The 27,702-nt window shown below is 36.8% G+C and overlaps 1 protein-coding gene across 1 annotated transcript; it reads left to right on the plus strand.

Annotated features, from left to right (window-relative positions):
- Window positions 1-2,571: 2,571 nt before the first annotated feature.
- LOC107853893 (50S ribosomal protein L9) lies at window positions 2,572-26,700 on the plus strand. The gene is made up of 5 exons (XM_016698878.2): window positions 2,572-2,914; window positions 4,244-4,378; window positions 5,782-5,889; window positions 6,261-6,356; window positions 26,258-26,700. The coding sequence occupies exons 1-5, from the start codon at window positions 2,744-2,746 to the stop codon at window positions 26,420-26,422; spliced, it is 675 nt and encodes a 224-aa protein (XP_016554364.1). The 5' UTR covers window positions 2,572-2,743; the 3' UTR covers window positions 26,423-26,700.
- The last annotated feature ends 1,002 nt before the right edge of the window (window positions 26,701-27,702 follow it).

Here is a 27,702-nt window from a genome sequence, read left to right on the forward strand (position 1 = left end):
AACTATCAAAATTTAATAGATTTAAACACAATTATATTTCATTTTTGATGAATGAAAATTTTGATTGGTATAAGTATAGATTCATTTCCTAGGGGGAATGTGATAATATCTAGAAAAACTTATTAATACTCATTTGATTGTGATGATTTCATAATTTACCTCCGAAAGAGATTAAATACTTGAGAAGAATTATTTTTAAATCTACTTCTAAAATAGTAAATTTGAAATTACTAAAGTAAAAGGTACATGTCATGATAAATTTGAAGTTTGGTAGAATAAAAGTTTATAAATTGACATGAATAATTGCGATATTCTAAAGATGTGCATAGTGAGTATTGTATATTGAAGAACTAGAAAATTCTTCATGGACTTATAATTTTGCTTGTTCTCGTGATAAATTGGTTGGACCAGCTAATGTTGAAATTTGATTCCTCGAAATCTGAAAAATATAAAACATGAATATGAGCTCGTTCACCAATCATGTGATCTATTAAGATGCATCGATATATGATGATCACTTGTACGTTTATTGTCAACCTGTAGTTTGACATTCATAAAGTCGCTCAATAAAATTAAGTAACTTTCAGATTGTGTAATAATGATGGTTTGACATTGAATGCCTTTGATAAATAGTTGAACTATTATTAATGAGAACAAAATTTCATGTGTTGGTTTGAAATATAATAGATTGTATACAAAAGTAAATATATACATCAAATCAATTAATTATGATTAATCCACCCTCAAAGTTGGTTCTGAGTTAGGAACCACACATTATTCATCTAATAATTTTGATATGCGATATACAATTAATTAATATACCATAATGTATAAAGATAGACTCCTCAAAGAAGATGGAAGATGTATGTCAGTTTTCTTAACATAAGGGGAGATTATAAGCAGCTGTGAAATATGTTAGGAATTATCATCAGTTTCTCATTCAAAAGATAATTCAATTGAAACCTTCGACGTAACACTTCATGAAACCTTATAAGAGGTTCAGGTACCTGAAAATAATGAAGCGATGGGATCTCAAAATGTTATGTCACACTGTGAGATGAAATGAAATATCATTAATATCTTTGATACATTATTGACGCAATATTGTAAAAGATTACGAGTATCAAAATTCCATGTTTATTTAAGCATGCTGGCATAGAAATATTCATCAAGTGACCTAAAAGGATGTAGCTTGGTAGCTGGTAAGCATAACACTTATTTGATTTGCAGTCCAGTCACCTGAAGATGTCACATATGAAATACTGAATATTGTCACTTGAAAAAATTTATATGAAAAATTTAAGGATTCAAAATGTTTGAAGCCTTTTAAAATTTCTGGCAAACTTATTTATAATTCTTATATTGTACAAGTTTATAACTTGAAAATTATTGAAACTCTTGGAGAGTATTAAAAAAATAGATTATTTGATGAAATGGAAAATATACCAATTTGAATCTGTCATGAAGTACCATATCTCAGTGCAATTAGTGCACTTGTGTGTCTTGTAAATACTACAAGGCCTATAGCCTTTTCGGTTAATTTGTTAGCAATGTAAAGTTCTGTTCCTACTAAGAGACATCGGAATGAGATCAAACACATACACGGTACCTAAAGAGACTACCAATATGAGCTTATATTATTCTAAATATGGCAGTCCCGATCTTGTTGGTTATGCTGATGCTGAGTACTTATACCCTTTTATAGCTCGATCTCAAATAAGCTATGTGTTCATATGTGGGGCTACTGTCATATCTTGGAGATATACAAAGCAGTCTATCATATCCACTTTATTGATCCATGTTGAGATAATAGCTATTCATAAAACCGAGAGTGTGTGGTTGAGGTCCACGATATATCTCATTCACGAAAAATATGATTTGAAATGTGATAAAGTACCCAATTTTTTTTATAAGGACAATGCAACATGCACAACACAACTTAAAGGAGGACTCAAAGAGATATAACGAAGTATATTTTGCCAAAATTTTTCTATACACACGAGCTATAAAGGAATGCCGATATTAACATGCAACAAATTTGTTCAAGTGACAATGTCGTTGATTTATTCACCAAGTTTCCTCAAATTGTAACTTTCAAGAAGATGTTGCACAAGATTAGGATGTAAAGGTTCAAAGATGTTCTCATTAGGAGAGTTAATACGCGTTGTACTTTTTTTTTCTTACGAGGTTTTATCCCACTGAGTTTTCCTTGCAAGGTTTTTAATGAGGCAACCTATATACATATTATTAGAAATGTGTACTATTTTTCCTTTCCTAGATTTTTTTGCACATTATATATCAATTAGACATTCAAGGGGATTGCTATAAATATATTACAACATATATAATGAATATTTACTTCATCATATAAAATAAACGTAGAAAAGTTAGAAATGCAAGATTAATTTTTTCCCATAAATAAAAGGTTTCCTTCATTGTAATTAACCCCTCAAGAATTCGTCATGAAAAATAAACAAGACTCCTCTTTTCTCTCTCAATTATTTTATTTTTACTTTATATTTCATAACAATTCGTATATAAAAAGCTATTATAGCCAATTTTGCCCAAATTATTAGCGGGTCATTTCAAATTGCCTGGGGTCGGATGGGTCAAAGGATCCATTTTCGTAATTACGCAAAACAATCAGGGCTATTTAAGTCAATCCATACTGAATTAGGGTTTAAGCTATAAACCCTTTAAGCAGCCGTGAAGTTCGCCGTTCGCCGTTCGCCGTCACCAAGAAATGGCTTACCTGCAATACAGTAGGAATACTCTCCGGCAACAGCTGAAGAATGTGAAAACCTCGTCAGCTATCTCTGAGAATTACAAGGGTGGAGACGTACAATTGCACCATCCACTATTTTACGCTGCCCAAGGTGTTCGATACAGAAAATTACAAGTCATTCTCACTACTGTAAGTACTTTTCCTAATTCATTCATCCAATTGTCACTAACCCTATTTATATGCCGGAATCTTCGCCCTTTACTACAATTTTCTCAGACAATGTACCAATGGCGTCCGGATTCTCTCTCTTCTTTATGAGTTAATGGAAAAAAACGCACCTAAAGTATCTTAGTTTTTGAGTTTCATAGCTGAACTATCAGTTGTGCGAGTTTCCTACGAAGTATTATGTTTGTGAGTTTTTTTAAAGTAGCTATCATCATCTATTTGTCAAAATACACCTTAACTATCAAGTATGCGAGTTTCCTACCTGAAATATCAGGTGTGTGAGTTTCATACTCGAAGTATTGTGTTTGTGATTTTTTTAGCGTAGCTATCACCAACTATTTGTCAATATACACCTTAACTATCAAGTGTGCGAGTTTCCTACCTGAAATATCAGGTGTGCGAGTTTCATACTCGAAGTATTGTGTTTGTGAGTTTTTTTTAACGTAGCTATCACCAACTATTTGTCAAAATACACCTCAACTATCAAGTATGCGAGTTTCCTACCTGAAATATTAGGTGTGCGAGTTTTATACTCGGAGTATTGTGTTTGTGAGTTTTTTTAACGTAGCCATCACTAACAATTTGTCAAAATACACCTCAACTATCAAGTGTGCGAGTTTCCTACCCGAAATATCAGGTGTGCGAGTTTCATACTTGAAGTATTGTGTTTGTGATTTTTTTAGCGTAGCTATCACCAACTATTTATCAAAATATATCTCAACTATCAAGTGTGCGAGTTTCCTACCTGAAATATCAGGTCTGCGAGTTTCATACTTGAAGTATTGTGTTTGTGAGTTTTTTAGCGTATCTATCACCAACTATTTGTCAATATACACCTCAACTATCAAGTGTGCAAGTTTCCTAACTGAAATATCAGGTGTGCGAGTTTTATACTCGAAGTATTGTGTTTGTGGGTTTTTTAGCGTAGCTATCACCAACTATTAATCAAAATACACCTCAACTATCAAGTGTACGAGTTTTCTATTTGAAATATCACCATCGTTCAGGTAGGCAAAGGGAATAATTGAATTTTGAGGTGTGTTTTGATAGATGGTGATAGCTCAGCTAAAAAACTCATAGACCTAATAATTCGGGTATGAAACTCAAGAAAATGGGGATACTTTAGGTGTGTTTTTGACCCTTCACTCTTTGTTTATTGATTATTATCCCCTTTACTATTAAATTGTTCCATTTTGACCTCACCCTTTAGCAGTTTTAACAATTCTGGCTGATCCTTTTACAATTACGACCTGATTCTTTCGCTTTCTTCTTCAATATTGTTTTGCTAAGCAGAGTATAGACAAGCTTGGAAAAGCAGGGGAAACTGTGAGAGTAGCACCGGGATATTTTCGCAATCACCTTATGCCGAAATTGCTGGCTGTACCTAATATTGACAAGTACAGGCATCTCATGGAAGATCAGAGGAAGGTTTTCTTCCTTACACTTCCATTTGTATTGTCAGTGTTTGTTTGTAAATATTGACAATGCTCTGAATATGATTATGTAAATGCAAGAATTTGAGATGTTGGTTCTTTTATTCTCCTGTCCTGAACTTGAATGTTGATTGAATGTTTGAGTGTATGAGATATTAATGTACTTGAGACTGAGAGAGGAATTTGGGTATATCCCTTTATGAACATACAGAAGTTTCCTGAATCTAGTAGCCTTGGAACTTGTTCTAGTTCATCCGTGTCTTTTCTTTGAAGTACGGTTGCATCCCTTGGTGAGCATACAGAAGTTTCCTGAATCTAGTAGCCTTGGAACTTGTTCTAGTTTATCCGCATCTTTTCTTTGAAGTACGGTTGCAATGCAGGTAAAAATGTGCTGAGTGCTTCGCCTCACACATTGTGCACTTCAGTCTCGTCATCAAGTATCTAAGATGTACTTTTCCTTGGCAATGAGCCTCTCCCGAAGAGATGGCACTAAATAATTGACTTTTCACTTTATCATAATTTTTTTTCAATTTCTCTGTTCATATATTTGTTGTTGCTGCTTATAGTTATTAGTCTTGGACTAAACATATATATTTGTATTTTTTCTCCATTTGTTCTTTTTTCATTAAAGCCCACGCTTCATTTGCGTTTTGCGCTTAAAGCCCCAATGGACCTTAGAGATTTTTACTGCTTTTTGCTTTAGATAACACTGATGTTAGCATAACAGTACAAGTTCCCATCTACAAACAGATAAAGCACGCTGCTCGTTTGGTTCTTGAAGAAAGAGTAGGCTTAAGTAATAGGGGTTGGGTCAAAAATAGCTATGCTATGCTCTAATGACTTATGACCGCCGCCTGATCGCTAATGCACTTTTTTTCAGCTTCATCTTCAAGTAGTGTTTCCTTAATTTTTGAAGACCTTCCATAGATTTTTAATGTGGTCTATTCTTTCTTCTCAAAAGAATAATGAATCATCCATATGAGGCTCACATATATTATGTAAGTGGTCACTGATAATTTGATGTGTTGCACTTTTATTTTAGGGCACACCATGGTAAGGAAAGGAAGTGGATTGTTTTCTTTCTTCATCTGCATATTTTTCACTTTTTATTTCACAGAATAAACAAATATCTTAGTGTACCTACATTTAAAAGGCCGAGTATGTTGGGACGAATATGTTAATTTTCCTGTTTTGAGTGTGTGGTATACCCTGGCATGTTTTACGTTCAACGATATATTCTATTCATTTGGCCATTTTTCACATTATAAGTGGTGCCATTTGTGAATAAAGTAAAATGACATTAGTTTTCTCCATGATTTATTTTTGTATATTGATCACATTCTTGTGAAATGATACATTCATCTGCTTAGCATTTCAAATATGCTGTCTCTCTGCTAGATTTACCAACGTGAGGAAGTTGAAGAGGTTAAAATAGTTCCAGTGACCAAGGAAGATATGATGAAAGGATACCAGATGGCGGCAAACCGCCTAGATAAAACAATGTTGGTCAGTATCTTATGCTAAAGCTCTTTGAAATTTTAACAGTCTCCATTAATGATTATCAGTAGTCTTATATCATGCCTCTCGTTAATTCATTATGAAATTTTTACTGCCCGTCCTTCTGCAAGAGAATACAGAAGAAGAAAGTAAAGCTGTCTGATCATCTTCAAGCTCACACAAACTGTTGATATTGTCAACCTAACACAACTGGTATAAAGATTTTGTAACAGTGAGAGCATCTTGCTATACTGATAGTGTTTTCAAGATTCAAGAGTCATCCCTTGGTTCTTTTTAACTGTCTCAGACACCCTTTGATAATTCCGCTATCGTAGCTATCCGCTTCTATATCTTTTATCTGAACTGCAAATTTCATTCAGGTGCTAAGAAAGCTTGTGAAGAAACCGTTGACGAAAGATGACAGTGGTAGGACTTTCGTTCAGCAACCTGTTGGAAAAGATGAAATTGTGGCTGAGGTAATACTTTGCTCCTCACTTGTTGTCTTTGTACTCTTTTTACATTTCCTTTAGGAAATCCCATCAAACCTTTGCCAAAAAGTGGCGTGCTCGGAGTAGAGAAAATTTACGAAAGTTCATACTTGTGAATCTTGCTTTGTTTTAGAGGCAGCTATGAAGCAAGTTGATTTTTTAAAAATCCTTCTTGTTTTTGTCTTCTGAAAGGTATATATTCTTTATGTATTTTTACTCTTTTTTCTTTTTGTGATGATAACTTTAATAAAATTCAGGTTCATCGGTACTTGTGCAATATTCTGCCTTTGGGGAACAAAAATCTAGACAATTCCCCCCTCCTCCCGAGTCATATCAGTTGGTAATTTTTATCTGTCCTGAACATAAATTAATGTGTCTGTACATAATCGCTGGGTTTCAGTCTCGATGACTTTGGTCTAAGTGGTAACAACGAAACTTGTGATGTGTGGATTAGGCTCAAGTCAGGGGTTCAAACCAGGCTAGAAAAGCCTGATATTTATGTGGAGAAGGGTAGAGGGGCAGGTGCATCAACCACTGAGCTTTGAACTGTGCGCCATTGGCCCTCAGGGATTCCTTTGTTATCCCAAAAATAAATAGCTGGATTTCTCTAGGATATTAAAGTAGCTTAGTGGACAAGCTAGATTATTTTCCTCACTGATTTTCAAACTTTGATTGGCAATGATTTTAAATTCAGTAGTACACTAAGGGGTCGTTTGTTTGAGTGTATTGGAAAGTTAATGATGCATTAGATAATTTGTATTAGTAGAACCTTGTTTGGTATATCTTTTTACCCTATGTATAACTAATGCTTGCATTAACTATACACTTTATTGTGTATTGAGGTGTGTATTACTAATACCTCAAAATCCATAGCATTAGTAATACAATGGATCTAATGCATGCATTAACATGCTTAAAGACACTATTATCCCTCAAAAATTTTTTCCGCATCCTTTCCAACATATATATTGAGGGTATTATGTAAATTTTTTTTTCTTTTAGAAATTACATAATTCATGTTATTTTTAATACATCGACCCAAACACTGCATAGGAAAAATACAAGCATAACTTATGCTTACCAAACACTGCATAGGAAAAATACAAGCATAACTAATGCAAGCATAACTAACACAAGCATTGCTAATACAAGCATTACTAATACACCATATTTTGTATTATTCTTATACACTCTACCAAACGACCCCTAAAAGTTCTAAATGCTCACCTATAAAAATAAGGTACAGTTTCTTTCAACATTTTTGCTTTATGTTTTGAGTATATGGAGAATAGGATATTGTTTCAAAATAATGAGTAATGTAGAAAGCTTTAAGAAATTTTTTCATGGCTTGTATTTTTGGTGTAAGGAGTTGTATGAATAGTTGTCGAGGTTGATAAAAAGAGGTTGATAAAAAATGTATGATTCAAGCATAGCCACATATCAATCTTATTTTTTGACACCAACTTAGTGTTTATTAATGAAACTTGACTTCCTAATAAAAAAGAGATTTTTTTTTGACTTATTGATACGATTGCTCCTTTATGGACCTACTATAGAAGAAAAGCCAGACAAGCATGTGGAGATAAATCCTGACAAGCAAGTAGAGATAATCGTAGTTTTAGATAGGATAAGATATATAAGTAGTTATCTGTAGAAGTTATTAGCAGTTAACTACAACAGTAACCATCTGTCCATGTGTGATCTTTATGTTTAGTATAAATATATGTATCTGCAGAATTCAATAACAGAGAAGCAGTATTATTAATTTGTATTTGGAGATTTGTCCACTCCATACGGACATACTTATTGGTTAATGCAGTGTTTAAGGTACTTGCACTTTAATTAACCAGTAAATTTTCATTTCATTCTCTTCATCTTAGTTTCTATCATTTTGATATCTGAGCAGCAAGATCCAGAATGATATCCACACGATCTTCTGACGACCACTATCACAACCAGTCACTAATTATCCAAATGAGTCATCTAATAGTCAAATTGTCTAGCAGTTAACATTTATAATATCACGTTTGGAAGCATTAGATGCAGCAGTGAAGGGTCAAACCAGTGGTACTCAAATCCTGTTACATCCACTAAGGAAAAGGGTCCAGAATATAATAGAGGTCCTCGTGACACCAGAAGGTCTTCTTGGGACGAGGATGTTGATGTTGATGTGGATATGCCTTGGTGGTTAAAGAATCCATCTCATCGGCCACACACAAAAATGGAATTTCTTCTATTTGAAGGAGATCCCCGTGGCTGGAGTTTGAAGGTTGAAAAATATTTTCGGTACTATCAAACACATGATGATCTAAAGGTGGATATTGTAGCCATGTATTTGGAGGGTGATGCGCTTGATCTCTTTTCGTGGATTAACCGTAAGCGTACACTATTTGTATTAGGACCTTGTAAAAGTTTTACAAGAGAACTATGATCCTCCAGAATTTCAGAATCTAGATGAACATTTATGCAACATTCGACAATTGGGCACAGTACAAGAATATCGCCAGGAATTTGCTAAACGATCTGCCCGAGTCAAGAATTGGCCAGAACATTGTCTTTTGGGGGTTTTCCATACTGGACTTAAAGAATATCTCAAAACAGATGTGAGAATTCACAAGCCTAGAATAGTATATAAAGCCATGAGCCTTGCATTGGAATTTGAGCGAAAAATGGGTTCCAATCGTGGGTATAAAGGTTCTCAATGGCACAATATGTCACGATCCAACACAACCCAAATTGGTTGTGCACGTGAAGTTCTCCACCAATTAGTAGGCAACCATCTTGTGTCACTAACCAATCCAAATTTTGCACAAATGTTTTCTCGTCCTCCGATTCGTGCTTGGGATATAGAAAAACAGAATCGCGTAGCCAAAGGACTCCGAATTGTGCTTGGGATATATTAAAACTGAATCGCATAGCCAAAGAACTCTGTTTTAGGTTTAATGAGAAATTTGCACTAGGCCATCGTTGCAAGACAACATCTCTCACTCTTATGGAGACAAACGACAACATTGAAGGGAGTGAATTAGTGGAATAAATGCCAAATGACATTATTGATGGGGATGCGAGTACAAATGACCTTGTTGAAATTTCATTCCACGCCTTTCTAGGAAACATGACAGCCACAACAATGAAACTTGAAGGGACTTTAAATGGACGCAAGGTGCTGCTTTTGGTTTATAGTGGATCGTCCCATAATTTTTATCTCTGAAAAAATTGTTAAAGAATTATAGTTGCTGGTTCAAGATGTGCGCTACTTAAGAGTTCAGATCGGCAATGGAGAAATCATACGTTGCAACCGTTCATGCCAAAATGTGGTTGTGAAATTCCCTGGATTAACTATTGATCAAGATTTCTATCCTTTCTCTGTTGGAGGGGCAGATTTGGTGCTTGGAATTAACTGTCGTGCGTCTTTATCTAGTCCAAGCTAACTGGAATGAGATGTTTTTAATTTTTAATTTAAATGGCAAGCGATATAAGCTTCAGGGGGGTTCCACACAAATTAGATGCACCAGTTGCTTTCCAGTATTTCTTCAAAGAGGATGATACTTCAGAAAAGGGGTTGGTGTAGATCAGGAAAAAATTCAAGTTGTCTTGGAGTGGCCAGTACCAACTAATGTGAAGGAGTTATGTGGATTTCTTGGGTTAATAGGTTATTATCGCAGATTTGTGAAGGGTTATGGAATGGTGGCTCGACCACTCACTGAACTTACCAAGAAAAATGCTTTTCAATGGTCGACCCCTGCTGAAAATGCTTTCCAACTTCTCAAGCAAGCTTTAACAACTGTTTCGGTACTACGACTTTCAGATTTCACTCAACCAACCATTTGTAGTGGAATATGATGCTTCTTCAGGAGGAATAGGGGCTATTCTTCTTCAGGATGACCATCCTGTTGCATATTTTAGTAACATAATTTCTTTTTCCAGTCGTTTGATGTCTACTTATGATCGGGAATTGCTTGCTCTTGTTTTAGCTTTGCAGAAATGAAAACACTACCTCTCGGGCCATTATTTTTATGTCCAAACAGATCATTACAATCTCAAGTATCTCCTTTCCAAACATATTATCACTAATGAGCAACAAAGATTATTGATGAAATTGCTTCTGTTCGACTTCACAATTGTCTACAAAGCAGAGAAAAACCATTTGGGAGCTTATTCTCTTTCAAGGAGGCCATTGAATGCTGAATTTTGGCTCTTGCTATTCCTGTACCATTGGATTTTTCCAATTGGCAAGATTCTATCAAGGCAGATCCATATACTTATGAGATTATTCAAGCAATTAACTAACACCCTTCCTTACAACCAAATTTTTATTTGGTGGACCAGAAACTTTACTTCAAGGAAAGGTTGGTTATTCCAGATCATTCTTCTCTTCGACAAAAGCTTATGTCAGAGTCTCATGATACACCTTTTGTCGGACATGGAGGATATTTGAAAACCTTGAAGCGCCTTTCCTCCAACTTTTTCTGGCCAAGAATGAAGCAAGATGTTAAACTCTTTGTTCAACTGTATGGTTTGTCAACAGGCCAAATACCAAGCTTTAGCCCCTGCTGGACTTTTGCAACTGCTGCCTATACCTGATAGAATATGGGAAGCTATATCACTTGATTTCATTGTAGGACTTCCCATATATGTTATGACACCATTTTAGTTGTCGTAGATCGTCTCAGCAAGTATTCTCATTTCATCCCACTTTCTCACCCATATACCGCTAAGACTGTCGCTAATGTTTTCTGCAAAGAAATTGTGCATCTCCACAGCATTCCTCGATCAATCTTATTCGATTCGAATGCTATCTTTCTCAGTGCTTTCTGTCAGGAGCTTTTTCGACTTAGCAAACAAGGTTAAGAATGAGTACGTCTTACCATCCACAATCTGATGGACAGACCGAGGTGGTGAATAGATACTTGGAATCATATTTGCGATGTTTTGTTATGGAACAACCTCGTACATGGAGTCAATACTTACCATGGGCAGAATTTTCTTTCAACATAGGGTTACCACTCATCCACAGGGACTATCCCATTCAGGATTGTTTATGGTAGAGATCCTCCTTCCATTTCTCCTTTCGCTCATGGAGAAACTCACATTGCTGAACTTGAAGAACTTTTGAATCGTGATGCTATATTGAAAATTCTCAAGGATAACCTTTTAAAGGCTCAAACTCGAATGAAACAAGCTAATTCTCATTGTCGAGATATTGCCTTTCAGGTTGGAGATTCTGTCTTTCTACGTGTTCAGCCTTACCAACAACGTTCTTTGGCTCATCGCAGGTTGAAAATTGTCACCTCGATTTTTCAGACCATATAAAATTATACGCTATGTTGGACCTGTAACGTATGAATTGGAGCTACATGCTTCTTCCAAAGTCCATCCAATCTTTCATGTATCTCTGCTCCGTCCAGCTCATGGTCAACAAGCTGGTTTACCACAAGCCCCTCTTCCTCTTACTGAAGATTGGAACTCACCGTATCTCCTGCCAAGATACTCGCACATCGATGGGTTGATGAAGCTGGTTCATGTTCTTTGGAATTGCTAGTTCAATGGGTTGACTGTCTCCTTGAAAAAGCTAGCTGGGAGACTATGATCTCATTGCAATCAGTTCCCTTTTTTTCGCCTCGAGGACAAGGCGACTTTTCAAGGGGGATGCATTGATACAATTGCTCTTTTACGAACCTACTGTAGAAGAAAATCCAGATAAGCAAGTGGAGATAATCTTAGGTTTAGATATGATAAGATATATAAGTAGTTATCTATAGAAGTTATTAACAGTTAACTACAACAGTAACCATTTGACCATATGTTATCTTTATGTTTAGTATAAATATATGTATCGGCAGAATTCAATAACAGAGAAGCAGTATTATTAATTTGTATTTGGAGATTTGTCCACTCCATATGGAAACACTTATTGGTTAATGCAGTGTTTAAGATACTTGCACTTTATTTAACCACTAAATTTTCATTTCATTCTCTTCATCTTAGTTTCTACCACTTATCCCCAAAAGTATTTATTGGTTAATGCAGTGTTTAAGATACTTGCACTTTATTTAACCACTAAATTTTCATTTCATTCTCTTCATCTTAGTTTCTACCACTTATCCCCAAAAGTATTTTGTTTTTCTGTAATTCTTCTTACTTTCGATGTTTCTTGGATGGTAATATGAACAAAATCTAGAAGTTTGCGTTTGGGAAACTATAATTAGTGCTGTTTTTCACTCTTGCAAGTTGTCTTTACCTCTAGCAATCTCAGTTTTTTTACAGTCGTAGGCCAATTTCTTGACCTTTACTATTTTATATTTGGTGCCAACTTATGTTGCTCGAACTCGGCGGTTATGCTATCGAACCCTTCCCGACGCAACATCGGTACTGATTCGTCTCGGATTCGGTCAAACGAATCCAGAGACGTTGACCAACATCAAGAAGAAAGTTGGCTTCGTTATCGAAAGGGAGAAGCCAACGAAGGGAGAAAATCGGCGACTATGATTATTGTCGTCGGCGAAAGGGTTGTCGCCGGCGGAAGGGTTATCGTTGCCGAAATTTCGATGGGGAAGAAAGAGAAATGGTAGAATGCTCAGCTTTGTGATTGTCGGTTGTCGCCAGCGAAAAGGTTGTCGTCGGCGGAAGGGTTAGCGTCGCCGGAATTTTGATGGAGAAGAAAGAGTTTCATGCTCAGATTTGTGATTGTGGCACTCACTGTTGGTGGTCCTATTTTTTAATAATTATATTTTTTAAAAAAATAAATTATATTAAAAAGGTAAACCTAATTTATTTAGATCTGGTGAGTGTTTGACTTTTCAAATACTACTACTAATTAAAAAGAATTTATTTTTTTCCATATAAAAAAATAGTACTATTCCTAATTTTAAAAGTAACTAAAAAAAATTACCTTAAAAGTGAAAAAAGTAAAGATTATTTTTTTAAGAATAAAATTTCCTTGACACATAGGAAAAAGTAAATTGAAATGACTGTTTAAATATTGAACTATATTTATAATATTTAATTTTTTAGCTGAATCCCCGCACCCGTATCCATAATTGGATTCGCACCCCTGAATATTAAAAATTAAATTTTGACGAATTTGACTCTCGATCCGCACCCGTCTCGGGTACCCGCACCTGAATCCATGCAACTTAGGTGCCAACAACCATGTGAAAGTTAGTTGAGGAAAGCATATCCCCTTTCAGAGATTTGGCAGCAATTTCCGTTCTCCTTTTCCTGTAAGGTACAACCGTTACATCGTTTTCTTTATGTGGATTTGCTTGGTGGTGGCATATGTTATTTGCCAAACAGAAATCTTTACAGTCTTAACTCAACATTTGGGTCACGAGTTCTTCGCCTACCTTCTCCGAAATTGTGTGGGGAAAGGCTAGATATAGACTAGTTCCAACTTTTAGCACCTTCTTTTCCTTTCGGAATCTTTTCTATGATTATGTTGTTAGGGGGTTGGTTTATAATTTGATGTACATGTTACTATTGTGACCACTAGCCCAGTGTCTATCTTTTGTTTTACAAGTGAAAAATCCTCGAGGCCACTGTCTTGCTTTCTTGTGGATGAGTGTTTGAAGACTACCCTAATTGGTGGTGTTCGATGAAATGTTTTATTTCCTCACAAATGAATCAAAGTTAAGTATTAAATAATCATATATCATATGGTTGAAAATTTCTGGTTTAGTGCCATATTCTTTATACCGTGTTTGAAGAAAATTACAAGTAACTAGATATTACAATTTTCTTAACATAAACATGTATAACGTACCTTTTGTTGAAATGTATGACATGTCATTGATATGGATATGATGCATTTTTTTTGGATTAGTAAAAGTTTTTTATATGTATTATCATTAAGCTTATGTTGATAAACAGCGGCTACATTAAAAGAAATTTCTATAGATTGTGTAGAAAACTAAAGAAGTCAATCATGGCCTCCACATTTGAGTTGATGGACATTTGCCATTTTGCTCCAAAGTCTTCAAAAGTTTTGGAGTTACTCTCTCTCCAAGTAACCCGCCAAATTGTTGTTGGGATTGCATTCCAGACCTGTGAACGTATGCCCCTTAGCCCCGTTTTTCTGCCAATTTTGTTGAAGTTTCAGTGTGTTGCTAGGCATTGTCCTTTTTAGGCCCAAAATATTGGAAAAATATGTCCCACAATTGTCCTAGAGTTTTGCAATGCAAAAAATAGATGGTTTGTGTCCTCTGGTTGCTCTTCACATAGGGAGCATCTGTTGCAAAGATATTGGAATCTTTTTTGGAAATTAATCTGTAAGAGATGCATTTTGCCTACTAAGTGAAGATTTGAACTTTATAAGGAGCAAAGCATTTCCAAGGCCAAACTGACGTTGCATTCTGTGAATTCAACAAGAGTGTGTAGCATGATTTGACTGTAAAGATGCCATCTTTCTTGCCCTTCCAACTAATTATATCTTTCTTTGTCTGAGCTTGTGGAACAATTCTTAGTAGTTGAACAACAAATTATATCTTTCTTTGTCTGAGCTTGTGGAACTGTTCTTAGTAGTTGAACAACAAATTATATCTTTCTTTGTCTGAGCTTGTGGAACAGTTCTTAGTAGTTGAAGTAAGATGCAAGTCCTCTCTAATTCTCTCTCATTGCAAACAATATTCCAGGCCCCGATTTAAGTAGTATCGATAACGAAGCACTCTGGTTGGCAGCCGAGGTATAAAGAACAGGGAAGTCCAACTTGTGAGGGCGTGTCAAATCAAGCGTCATGCCAAAAGCTAATCATCCTACATCACCTAACTTTTTTTTGTGAAGGTAACATTGACCAATAACGATCACCCAACTTTTGAAGTATGTTTTGCATCTGAAGTCATCCCAGAATGTCATGATACTTTGCCTAAACCTTGGTGATCGTACTAAGAACTTGTCATGATACTTTGCAACAAGTTTTGCGTGTGCAAAGTTTTGTGCACTTGCCTGTCCTAAGATTACTAATTTTTTCAACTCCTGGTTCAGAAAGATGGGTTTAGGCAGCCCTAGACCCACCACAGTCATTCTGCAGTTGCTGACCGGTCACTTGCTAGGCCTGATGGAATCATTGAAGATGTATTAGTGCAAGTGGGATCGCTTATTTTTCCAGTGGACTTCATTATTCTTGATTTTGTTGCTGACTTGCTAGGCCTGATGGAATCATTGAAGATGCATTAGTGCAAGTGGGATCGCTTATTTTTCCAGTGGACTTCATTATTCTTGATTTTGATGCTGATCCAGAAGTTCCATTTGTTTTGGGACGTCCCTTTTTAGCAACTGGGCGCTCACTGATTGATGTAGCTGCAGGCCAGATGACTATGAGAGCTCATGACTAGGTCGAGGTTTTTGACGTGTATAAGGCAATGAAGTTTCCTGCAATATATTTAAATTTTTTTTGCTATTACAATCATAGACCTTGAGTCTGAGCTCCACCTTCTATTGTCTAATGACCCACTTGTGCAGCATTGATGGGATATGATCTTTTTGGTGATGTTGAAGCACTTAAAATGGTACAGATTATGGATTTGGCAAACATTATTACCTAGAGGATTGAATTTGAGCCATTGAATAGGCCAATTGATCCCTCTCCAAAGGCATTTGTAGATGAAGCACCAAAGCTAGAGCTCAAAGCTCTACCCTCTCATTTGAAATATGCTTTCCTTGGTGGGGATCATACTTTGCTTGTGAGTTTGTGTGATGTGCAGGTGAAAGAGGCATTGACAGTGTTGAAGAGAAGGAAGAAAGCAATAGAATAGCAATTGTCGGATATCACAGGAATCAATCCTGCCTTCTGTATGCACAAAATATATATGGAAGAGGGATATAAAGCAAGTGTGCAACACCAGCGAAGACTGAATCCTGTGATGAAAGAAGTAGTCAGAAAAGAAGTCATTCAGTGGCTTGATGCCGGGATAGTTTATCCTACATCCGATAGTAAATGGGTCAACCCTGTGCATTGTATTCCAAAGAAAGGAGGGATGACTGTTTTGACTAATGAAGATAATGAGTTGATTCCAACTCGTACAATGACTAGGTGGAGGATCTGCATAAATTACAGGAAGTTGAATAATGCCACTAAGAAAGATCACTATCCCATTCCTTTTATTGATCAGATGTTGGATAAATTGGCGGTACAGGAATATTACTGCTTTCTGGTGCTATTGTAATATGATTATAGCCTGAATAACCGTCCAGAAAGCAGTAATATTCCTGTCCCGCCAATCTGTCCAACATCTGGTCAATAAAAAGAATGGGATAATGATCTTTCCTAGTGGAATCATTCAACTTCCTGTAATCTATGCAGATCCTCCACCTAGTCACTGTACGAGTTGGAATCAACTCATTATCTTCATTAGTCATCCTTCTTTTCTTTGGAACACAATGCACAGGGTTGACCCATTTACTATTGGATGTAGGATAAACTATCCCAACATCAAGCCACTTGATGACTTCTTTTCTGACTACTTTCATCATAGGATTCAGTCTTCGCTAGTGTTACACACTTGCTTTATATCCCTCTTCTATATATATTTTGTGCATACAGAAGGCAGGATTGAATCCTGTGATATCCGACATTTGCTATTCGATTGCTTTCTTCTTCTCTTCAACACTGTCAATGCCTCTTTCACCTGCACATCAGACAAAATCACAGGCAAAGTATCATCACCACCAAGGAAAGCATATTTCAAATGAGAGGGTAGAGCTTTGAGCTCTAGCTTTGGTGCTTCCTCTACAGATGCCTTTGGAGAGGGACCAATTGGCCTATTGAATGGCTCAAATTCAATCCTCTAGGTAATAATGTTTGCCAAATCCATAATCTGTACCATTTCAAGTGCTTCAACATCACCAAAAAGATCATATCCCATCAACGCTCGCACAAGTGGGTCATTAGACAATAGAAGGTGGAGCTCAGACTCAAGGTCTATGGGAACCTGTTTCAAAATATCAACGACAGGAAGATGAATATGAACCTGTTTCAAAATATCAATAAACTTCTTGGTGTTTCTGCAGCCTTTATGGGAACGGTGTAGGTGGCATCACATTTTCCTCCTTGCTTTTAGCTTTCTCTTCTTCCCTTGTTGTTTCACCCTTAGTATGTTTGTGATTCACCTGCTTAGGTTCTTACTCCGTCAGCTGCCACCCATTTCAAGTAGTGACTGGATTCACCTGTTTTGGATTTGGCTCAGTATCACTAGGTAGACCCCCTTGAGGTCTAGTGTTCTGAGCCCATGCAATCTGACCTATTTGAACCTCCAAGTTCTTTGTAATCATCTGCTGACTTTTTACACATACTACCAACTGTTCTTTGTGTAGCCATAATCTGTTTTAGCATTTCTTCAATGTTCCTTGTCTGAGTAGTAGCTTGATTACCCTGAACATGCTGCTGCTGATTCTGTTGTACGGGCCCCTATATTGATTGGTGTTTTGTGCTTGATTTCCACCCCATGAGAAGTTGGGATGATTTCGCCAGTTAGGGTTCTAAGTGTTACCAAAGTTCTGTTGTCCTTGACGATTATCATTACCCACATAATTAACGGACTCTGGATTAGCCGCACAAACCTTTGTTGCATGATCACTGCTTTTGCACACCTCACACTAATTATGAGTCTGATGAACTGCATTTGTTGTTGCTGGTGTGGGCCGTGTGATCCCCAAACTAATATTGCCGAGTTGCGTAGTTAGCTAATTCTGTAGTGTAGTAATTTGGGTTGATATAGCAGTGAATTGATCAACCTCCAACACACCTGCAACCTTCTTTGGAGCACTTATTGCGGCAGCATGCCACTCAGGATTCACCGGTGAAATTTGATTCAGCAGCTTATATAATTCATAATATGTTTTCTCTAGTGCCTGCTTGCCTGCTGCTGAATCCAGGAAAATCTTGGTGTTTGGCTCAAGACCCTCTATGAAAGTATGTACCAGCATATCATTAGACTGATGATGGTGAGGGCGTTTCCGGAGCATAGCCTTGAATCTTTACGAAACCTTGAATCTTTCCCAGGCTTGGTAAAGATTCTCTCCATCTTTTTGCCCGAAACTCAGAATTTCACTTCTCAAACCTGCCATCTTCCCAGATGGAAAGAATCGAATAAGGAATTTCCAAGCCAGATCATCCCAGGAAGTGATGGAGTTTGGTGGTTCAGCATATAACCACCTCTTTGCTTCCCCCAACAAAGAAAAGGGGAAGAGAGTCGGTCTGACATAATCAGTAGATACCCCAGCAGGAATGTAGCTATCACTAATCTCTAGAAAGTTTTGTATGCTGTTGTGGGTCCTCGTGAGATAAGCTTGTGAACTGCCCACTCTAGTGCAAGAGTTGCACCATATTCTGCTTCAATTCAAATCGACCACCCGAATCTGTCTTGCGGATGCTATTAGTAGCATTGTTCGTAAGTGGGGTTGCCACTTCACGAACGGGTCTAGCTTTTGCTCGAGCAGGAGCGGTTGGAAGAGCTGGAGCAATTTGGGCATTAGGATCTGGATCTCTCTGATCTCCTAGTGAAACTTGTTGAATTAGATAGTGAAGTTCTGCTGCTCTTAGCCTTTGATGAAATACTTATTTTGGTTCCGAATAAGGATCAACTAGTTCTTTCGCTCTTGCCAATTCGATACTTAGCTTTTCCTGCAAAAGTCAGCTGCTAAGATTAAATTGTTAACACTAAAAATTTATTATCAAAGCCAAAAGTTTGGAAAATTAGTAATTATTTGAGTACTCGTCAACGATGTCAAAAACTTGTTGCGGTCTATAGCATGTAGTGACTCAAAGAATCGCATATCGTAACCACGAGGACTACTAGATTAGTAATTTAATCAACTTTAGTTTTGACAATAAAGTATTCAAGTGTTTCAAAGTATCAAGATGATTGTGATAATTTAATTAATAATCTACTAAGTAAATAAATAACATAGTGTGTCAATAGCAACGTAAGCAAGGTTGTAAACAATACAAGTGAGGATTCCAGGGTTGAGGCACCATTAACAATCTTATAAATCTCTATCCTTATTGTGGTCCTGTTGATTATTGGGTTATTGATTCGCAGGGTTTAGATTACGATCATAGTCTCTCGGTCCTCTAATCTTCTACCTAAAGGGACATTACAACTACATCGTTGAGCGGGGATGCGATAATCCATTTAGATGTATTAAGATATCGTCCTGCAAGTGAACCAAAATAGACTTCTAGGTATATCTCTATCCTAGCCACTAATTCAAATCCTTTATTCTGTAAAAGAATAAGAACTTGCTCCTTAAACTTTTCGATCTATCCTAATGATTCTCCTCTCGGTTCACAAATGATTATAGATGTATTTTAATGATGGTCATTCATCAAAATAGTAAGTACAAGATAATAAGAATAACCCATATGATAAATCAATGCTAACCACTCTAAGAATATTAAACTATAATCATGTTCTTGGCCTCAACCCCAGAACAAGGGTGTTTAGCCACTCATGTTCGAAATCCACATTACAGAAATATAATTAATCATACCAAAAATTAATGTTAAAAGACGAAAGTTCAAAGAACCCTAAGAGAAGTATCGTAATTGTTTTTGCCTCATCTGTACGTATGTCAAGAGTATACCTAATTGATTTGAAGTGTTCCTTTTATAGTAGGACATATTTGAGCGAAAATTAATTTCACCGCGTCGCGGAGCTTATCTCGAGGCTATCGCAGACCCTCACTGGAATGTGACATGAGAAAGAATTCAGCCTCCGCGACGCGGGGCAATCGCGGAGGCTTACTGGAAATTGCCATGTGCTATGAATCCCTTAGCGCGTCGCGGAGCCTATTGCAGGGACTGAGGTCTGTGACACGAAACTTGCCATTATCCTTCCTTTGCAGCTCTTTGCATATTTTCTTGCTCTCGTCTTTAGTTTCATGCTTGCTGAACCCATTCCCAGTATCCTCATGCTCAACAAATCACTCCCAATGCTTCCATTCACCATTAGCTTCACGTTAAAGCATTAAATTATGTCCAATCTCATCAAAATCGAGCCCTGCATCAGCCAGTCATGTCCATTAGAGAATACATAGCTCAAACACAATCAAAATAGCATATTTTAGCTCATAGAACAAATCCTAATATGGATAAATATTGGCACTTGGACGCAAGTTGGCCCAGACACCACGGTTATAAAAAAAAAAAAATATATTGGCACTTGGACGTGTAAATACGCCCAAGATCAATAGCCTCAAACAACAACTAGATAAGCCTAAGTTATAGTGTATATTCAAGTATCGTCTGCAAAAAGAATGTGGGAGATGGCAAGCCTTTCCTGGCATCTTCCGTGCTGAGAAACGTCTAATGCAACTCTGTTCCATTCCAAATTGAAGATGTTTCTTATACCTTCTTCAACGCTTATGGAAGGGAAAGGGGAAAGAGGATTTTCTTGCTTTATTGCCCTGTGCATCGGAAAGAAAATCCTTTACAGAACCATTTATCAACACTGACATCCAGACCTTTATGAATGCCATTTGAGAGTTGCCAACAAATTTATCAATGACTTTCTTCCATTTTTCCGATAGTAGCTTGGATACAATCTTCTAAAAGCTACCTATCAAACTAATATGTATGTGGTCCTCGTAACTTCTTCGGCTCGCTGTTTGGAACTTTTTCCAAATTGGCATGTCTAATAAAAATTGTGTATTACCTTCATCAAGTGTGTTCTGATCATATTCTAGTATTTTCGTAAAATCCAGCATGAAATCTTCTGACCTGATATTCTTATCACTTGTGTACTGCTGAATGATTTTGTATCTTTTGGTGTGTTACTTGGAGTATCTTGTTTATGGTATTATTGTAATTTCTACTGTATCTTGTTCTTTTACTATTCCTACTATTACTATTCCTTATCTTAGATTGTTTTATTTTGAGCCGGGGGTCTATAAAAAACAACCTCTCTACCTCACATTTGAGTTAGTGGTATGGACTGCGTACACTTACTCTGCGTACACTTACTCTCCCCAGACCCCACTTGGTGGGAATATACTGGGTATGTTGTTGTTGTGTACTGCTGAATGACTCCTAAAACTTCATCTTCATCAAATTCCCTTTGCAACCACTCATTCTCTTTGGAAAGTTGTTAACCAAAAGGCCTATGACTTATATTGTTCCATCTTTGAGTATAAATTTTCAAAAAACTTAGGAATGCACCACAAGCAACTTGTGTGTGTTGAACTACTTCCCTATTCATCAGAAGTTGTTAATATGATTAAGGCGCTTGTGTGCATTGGGCTATTTTGTGGAAACAACTAGTGTTTTTATCTCCATTCTTGAGCCAAGTGCATTTGTATTTTTGTCTCCATGAAATCTCTTCCGCTTTGAAATATTCTTGTCACAACCCAAATCTGGCACCTAGGTTGTGACAGGGCACAACCCTTGCCAGGCAAACCCTCTTTGCTAACATGCTTATAAGGGTAAAGTAAATAAGACAAAAGAGATACTTCAGAAGTTTGATATAATATAAATGTGGAAGCAAAGACAGTATCCGATATAAAGTATAGCTCATAATATCCAAATAAAAAACTAGGTCATGGAGCTATTAATATTTGAGTACAAGGTACGAAATGTAGCTCGAAAGGAAAGATAATACAAAATAATAAATCATAATGACTGAAAAGGGTTGTGGCGTCTCACCTCACCTTGATATAACTAAGTCATGGAGCTATTAACATCTGAGTACAAGGTCCGAGGTGTAGCTTGTAAGTAACGATAATACAACATAATGAACGATAATGACTGAACTTCGGTGGAGGATAAGATGCGAGAAAGAAGGTTGAGATGGTTTGGGCATGTGATGAGGAGGGGCACGGATGCCCCAGTTCGGAGGTGTGAGAGGCTAGCTTGGGATGACTTTAGGAGGAGTAGAGGTAGGCCGAAGAAGTACTGGAGGGAGGTAATTAGACATGACATGGAGCAGCTGCAGCTTACTGAGGACATGACCCTAAACAGGAAGGTGTGGAGGTCGCGAATTAGGGTAGAAGGTTAGGGTGAGTGTGTGGATTGTGGCAAGGTGTTAGGAGACCGATTGGGTAGCCGGGCAGTAATCCTAGGCCTGTGTCCTTGAGTAAGGCCTTTAGTCAGGTGAGTTTGGGTGGGGTGTGTGTGTGTATGTTACTAGGACTGTGTCCTTGAGGAGGAGCCTCTGGTTTGTGAATGTAGATTTCTACTAGGTGGTGTCCTAGTGCTTATTTCTTATTTCGAATTGCTCGTACTTCTCTTTTTAGTACTTCTCTGATAATTATCTCTATTATGTTTTGTTTCTGTATGCCATCTTTTCCTGTTACATGTTTCTCTACGATCTTGGTGTACTATTCTCCATCTTGAGCCGGGGGTCTATCGGAAACAGTCTCTCTACTTCTTCGGATGTAGTGGTATGGACTGCGTACATCTTACCCTCCCCAGACCTCACTTTGTGGGAATATACTGGGCCTGTTGTTGTTGTTGTTGTTGTAAAAGATAATGACTGAAAAGGGCAGTGGCGGCTTGCCTCAGCTAGATATGGTTGAAATAGACTGAATATCACAGGTTGACCACTGGACCACCCTCAACAGGCGCTGTGCCAAAATAACAAGCGTGGGTCGAGAGATCCAACAAGTGTATAGACCTGCCCCCTCAGCTCACCCCTGGATGACTTTGGAACACTACTGATAGTGCATAAATAGTAATCAAGGCATAACATGTATAAAATCATATACAGGTATGCCACTAAGAATAGAGATCATGACCATAATCACCTATGTTGCTCGGACTCGGCGGTTTTGCCGCCGAACCCGTCTCGACCCGAGACTGAGGCGGGTGCGGGTGCTTCCGTCGTCTCTGATTCGGTCAAACAATTTTGGAGACGTTGACCAAATTAATCGGCGACTTACTTGAAAAAAATCCGGCCAACCGGAATGGGCGAAACAGAGATGACGTTGTCGATGTCCCACCGCTGTCGTCGTCATCGTCCTAACTCAGTCATCGTCATCAATCATCCGTTTCTTCCCACCTTAGTCGGCGTCGGCGTTGGCGCTGTGTCAGTTCAGCCGGTGTTTTATTTGTTTTTGTTATATGGAGTACATACTAATATTAATATTAATATATATATATTTTTAATAAAAAATAAAAACAATCGGTGTATGCTTACTTTGACAGCACTAGATCGGTTGATTAAACTTCTTTATTTTAAATTCTTTATGACATACTTTGACAACAATATACTTACTTTGACAACAGTGTGTCGGTTAAAATTTTAATTTTACTTAATTTTTTATTTTTTTGGTAAATATACGTGAGTTGTAATTTTGGAAAAAGTTTCTAATACTAATACTATTACTCTATATTTATAATATTTGATTATTTTGGAGTCGAATCCCTGCACCCGTATCCATACTCAGATCCGCACCCCCGAATCTTAAAATTTATATTTTGACGAATTCGACTCTCGGATCCGCACCCGTCTCGGATACCTGCACCCGAGTCCGAGCAACTTAGATAATCACACAGGATAATCATGATCCTACTTAATGCTACTAAATTACTAAAACAGCTAATGAACCACTATGGGACATAGGTTGCTTGTCTGACCCACTTAACATTCTGCATCAACCACATGCCTTACCCATCTGCGCCTCTTCGGTGTGTTGGTGCTGGTCTGACCTGCCAAGCACAGTGCATCAACACATGTCTTCCTTGGTACTACTCAATCTACTGGCCGGCCTTGTGATATCATCATGCCCAGACTGTGGGTGATATTAACACTGTGATAATGCATGCTAAATAGCTAAACAGATATCACAAAAAATATATTAACTCCTGAAAGTATCAACAATACGTAGATACAAATGTTATGACCCTTGCGGTATATGCTTTTTACTTTAAACTGACTGACCTAGTTCATGCTTGCCCGCACATGAACTAGATAGTTTAAATTACACATAAGTGACACAAATCATGTTTCTAATGTTAAACAAGGAAACTAAGAGTTAAAGTATCACTTGACTTGAATACGACAAATTTACTTCACTTAAATCGCCCAAATCAACTCAAATGAACTCCGATGGCCTCAATCTATTCAAAAACATGAACAATGGGTCCAATTAGTCTTGGAGAACTGGTCTCATAATTTTGGAATGCCCTGAGGTCAAAGTTAGTACTTGTTCAACTCAAATTTACCCCTCAGGTTAACAGGTTGAAGTTTGAAATAATTACGTGGACGCATTACCCATCAGCTAACGAATCCAAATATTTATTAAAAGGAAGCTAAGAATTAAAGTATCACTTGACTTGAATACAACAACTTTACTTCACTTAAATCGCCCAATCAACTCAAATGAACTCCGATGGCCTCAATCTATTCAAAAACATGAACAATGGGTCCAATTAGTCTTGGAGAACTGGTCTCATAATTTTGGAATGCCCTGAGGTCAAAGTCAGTACTTGTTCAACTCAAATTTACCCCTCAGGTTAACTGGTTGAAGTTCGAAATAAATTATGTGGACGCATTACCCATCAGCTAACGAATCCAAATATTTATTAAAATCTAGTCTTGATCCAATATACTTAGTTACATCATTGAAATTGTCATTTAGATCAAGATATGTGAATGTACCCCCTAGAATACTTGAAATCCTTAGTTTCGATCTTAGAATTCGTGGTTAATTGTATATTTTAATCAAATAAGGTTGTGAAATTATTACCTCAAAGGTCCCTGATAAATCCCCCTTAAAAAGCTTGTAATCCGCAGCTTAAATTGTTGAAAATAGTGAACTTAAATGTTTAAGTGTCTAGATTCACATGTCTTTTAGTTATCCTAGGTAAATGATTATTTGCATTATCTGGGTGACTTTTGTGGTATCAATTTGGCTAGATTCAAGTGTGTGTAAAATCACTTAATAAGTGTGAGTCTAGAAGACACTTACATATATAAGCCCTCTTTGTAATGATATTATGAAAGTGTGGAGTTTTTGCCCTATGATATTATCAAGGGTCCAACTAACGTTCCAACATGTGGTATCCAAACATTGGTTTGATCCTGAAAGATATGAAGGCAATGATTTGGCTATTCGATCCTGTAATGATGCATCTACTTGATGCTTTCTAATGAAACAACTTACTTCTTAAATAGAAGGTATTTGGATGTTATTTTTAGTTATATATACAAGTCAAATCTTTATTTGATTTGCACCTCCAAATCATTGGTCGATATCCTTCTATTGGTGGTTGGTAAAGGGCATAATTTGTGTCCTGCAAATTTGGGACTTTTTTCTGCAAGACTGCAACATGTAATGCCATGAAGAGCTGATTCGAGTAGTTTTGAAACTTATGGAGAATATCACATCTGTGCTACGGATGTTATGGTTTGGATATCGGCATTATTTCCTTCTAGGAGAACAAGAGCAAGTATTTCTGCGATAAATCACTATCTACTGGATGAAATCTACCTCCTTTTTTGACCTTGAGATACCTGACTTTGTTTAGTATCTTAATGATAACAACTTGACAATATTGCTGTTGGTTTCTGTAAATACTATCTCCATGATGACCTTGAAATGGCACCGGATAGGAGAATGTGATATATGATTGACATTTCTCCTCTTTCCTCACCAAAGAAAAGGAAAGGAGAAGAGAATTTGACATGTCACCTCATAATGGGTTCCCTTTTCTTATGCAAAACCTTTATTAGGAGGGGGAGCTTAATGTCTATTCTCTTTTAATTCCACCATACGATTGACTAAGGTACAGAAATGTACAATTGAAGATACATTGTGTTTTTGATTCAAAGGTACTTCTTGGGTTTTCTTGTTAATTCTAGGATGAAATTTCTAATTTTTTGCTACTCAAATCATATTAAGGTAATGCTCAAATAAATGCTAGTTTCGTGATGCCAAAACTTTTTCTTCTTTATCAGGTGGCGAGACAGATCTCTGTTCATATTGAACCTGAACATTTGGTTCTGGATACACCTCTGGACGTGATGGGTGAGTTTGAAATACCACTGCGGATGCCGAGATCCATTCCTTTGCCGGAAGGTAAGGTCCAATGGGTTCTGCAAGTCAAAATTAGGGGCAAATGAAGAGAACACTTCCAAGAAAATCCATAATGCAGAATAGCTGTGACGTAAATTAAATGATCGCGGCGTTCGAATGTGATCATGGCCTAAGCTTTATTGTTTCTGTAGTGTTAGCATAAATTCTTTAGTTATATGCATAAATTACGTATATGTACACATACAAAAATTATACAGTTTCTCTGCTATTATTTTGGTGGATGGATGGCTATGCAGTGTAAAAATTCTTTTAATTTATTAGTGTTATTTTTAAAAGCATGCTATATGCATGGAAGTTATCGTCATTGTCTTTTGAGTAAAACATTTGGTACTCCTGAACTATAATCAAATTTGCTACGAGACACTCCAACTTCACAGGGGTTCTATTACCCACTGAACTCAATTTTAGTGTATTTTTATCACTCTTTTTAGCTGATGTGACACTTTTTTAGCTGATGTGGTATCTTTGATGTGAGCCTCGTTTTTATGTAATCAAGGTGCCATATCAGCACAAAAGGGTAACAAAAATACTCTAAAATTGAGTTCAAGGGGTTGTAGGACCCATGTGAAGTTGTTCGAGGGAGTTTTGTATGCTTATCTCGTCTTTTTCTTAATGAGGTTTTCCTGCAAATTTTCCTTTGCCCAAGTAGCCCACCAGTTGTCTTTAGTTTTCTTGTCATATTTGGGACGCAATTGTATGTGTTAATAACCATGCTTGGAATTGGGAAAGTGTTTTCCCTTTGGATTTGAATTACCTATGACAAAATTGAAGAATAATTTATGATTTATAAGTTTAAAACCAAGCAACTGTCTATAGAGTTCAGATTTTTCTAAATCATTTCATGTTTTAAGTAAGATTATTCTTATGAGTTTTACTTAGCTATCAACATGTAGCTATTTTTAATCTCTATACTTTTTAAGTAATGGCTAGAAACTCATAATGAACTTTGAAGCTGTCCATTTAACGTAATTTTCGCTAAATAATATTATATAATGCGTGAGCATAAATTAAAAATTTTCACAACACAGACACATATAAATTATGTTTATTATTATTTTTATTTTTAAAGACATAAATTAATTAATTAAGTCACGTGAATAATTTTATGAGTTTATTTGGTTGATTAGATAAAATTTTACATTATTAGTGAGAGTTTAATTCACATGCTCTGCACTAATTTAATTAAAAAAAGACGACTGCCTTCTTCATTCATGGTTCGATATTCTGGTGTCCTAGACGTAGAGGAACCATATCAACCCATCCCGAACTTGGTGGTTAAACTCTGTTGTGGTGACGATACTATAGG

The sequence above is a fragment of the Capsicum annuum genome, chromosome 5 (genome assembly GCF_002878395.1).
Source record: "Capsicum annuum cultivar UCD-10X-F1 chromosome 5, UCD10Xv1.1, whole genome shotgun sequence".
Taxonomy (NCBI): Eukaryota; Viridiplantae; Streptophyta; class Magnoliopsida; order Solanales; family Solanaceae; genus Capsicum; species Capsicum annuum.

Excerpts from the sequence above, each read along its gene's own strand:
- LOC107853893 (XM_016698878.2), top strand. The coding sequence starts at position 2,744 with ATGGCTTACCTGCAATACAGTAGGAATACTCTCCGGCAACAGCTGAAG. Across the intron at positions 2,915-4,243 it reads TACAAGTCATTCTCACTACT|AGTATAGACAAGCTTGGAAA; the intron begins GTAAGTACTTTT and ends TTTGCTAAGCAG. Across the intron at positions 5,890-6,260 it reads GCCTAGATAAAACAATGTTG|GTGCTAAGAAAGCTTGTGAA; the intron begins GTCAGTATCTTA and ends AATTTCATTCAG.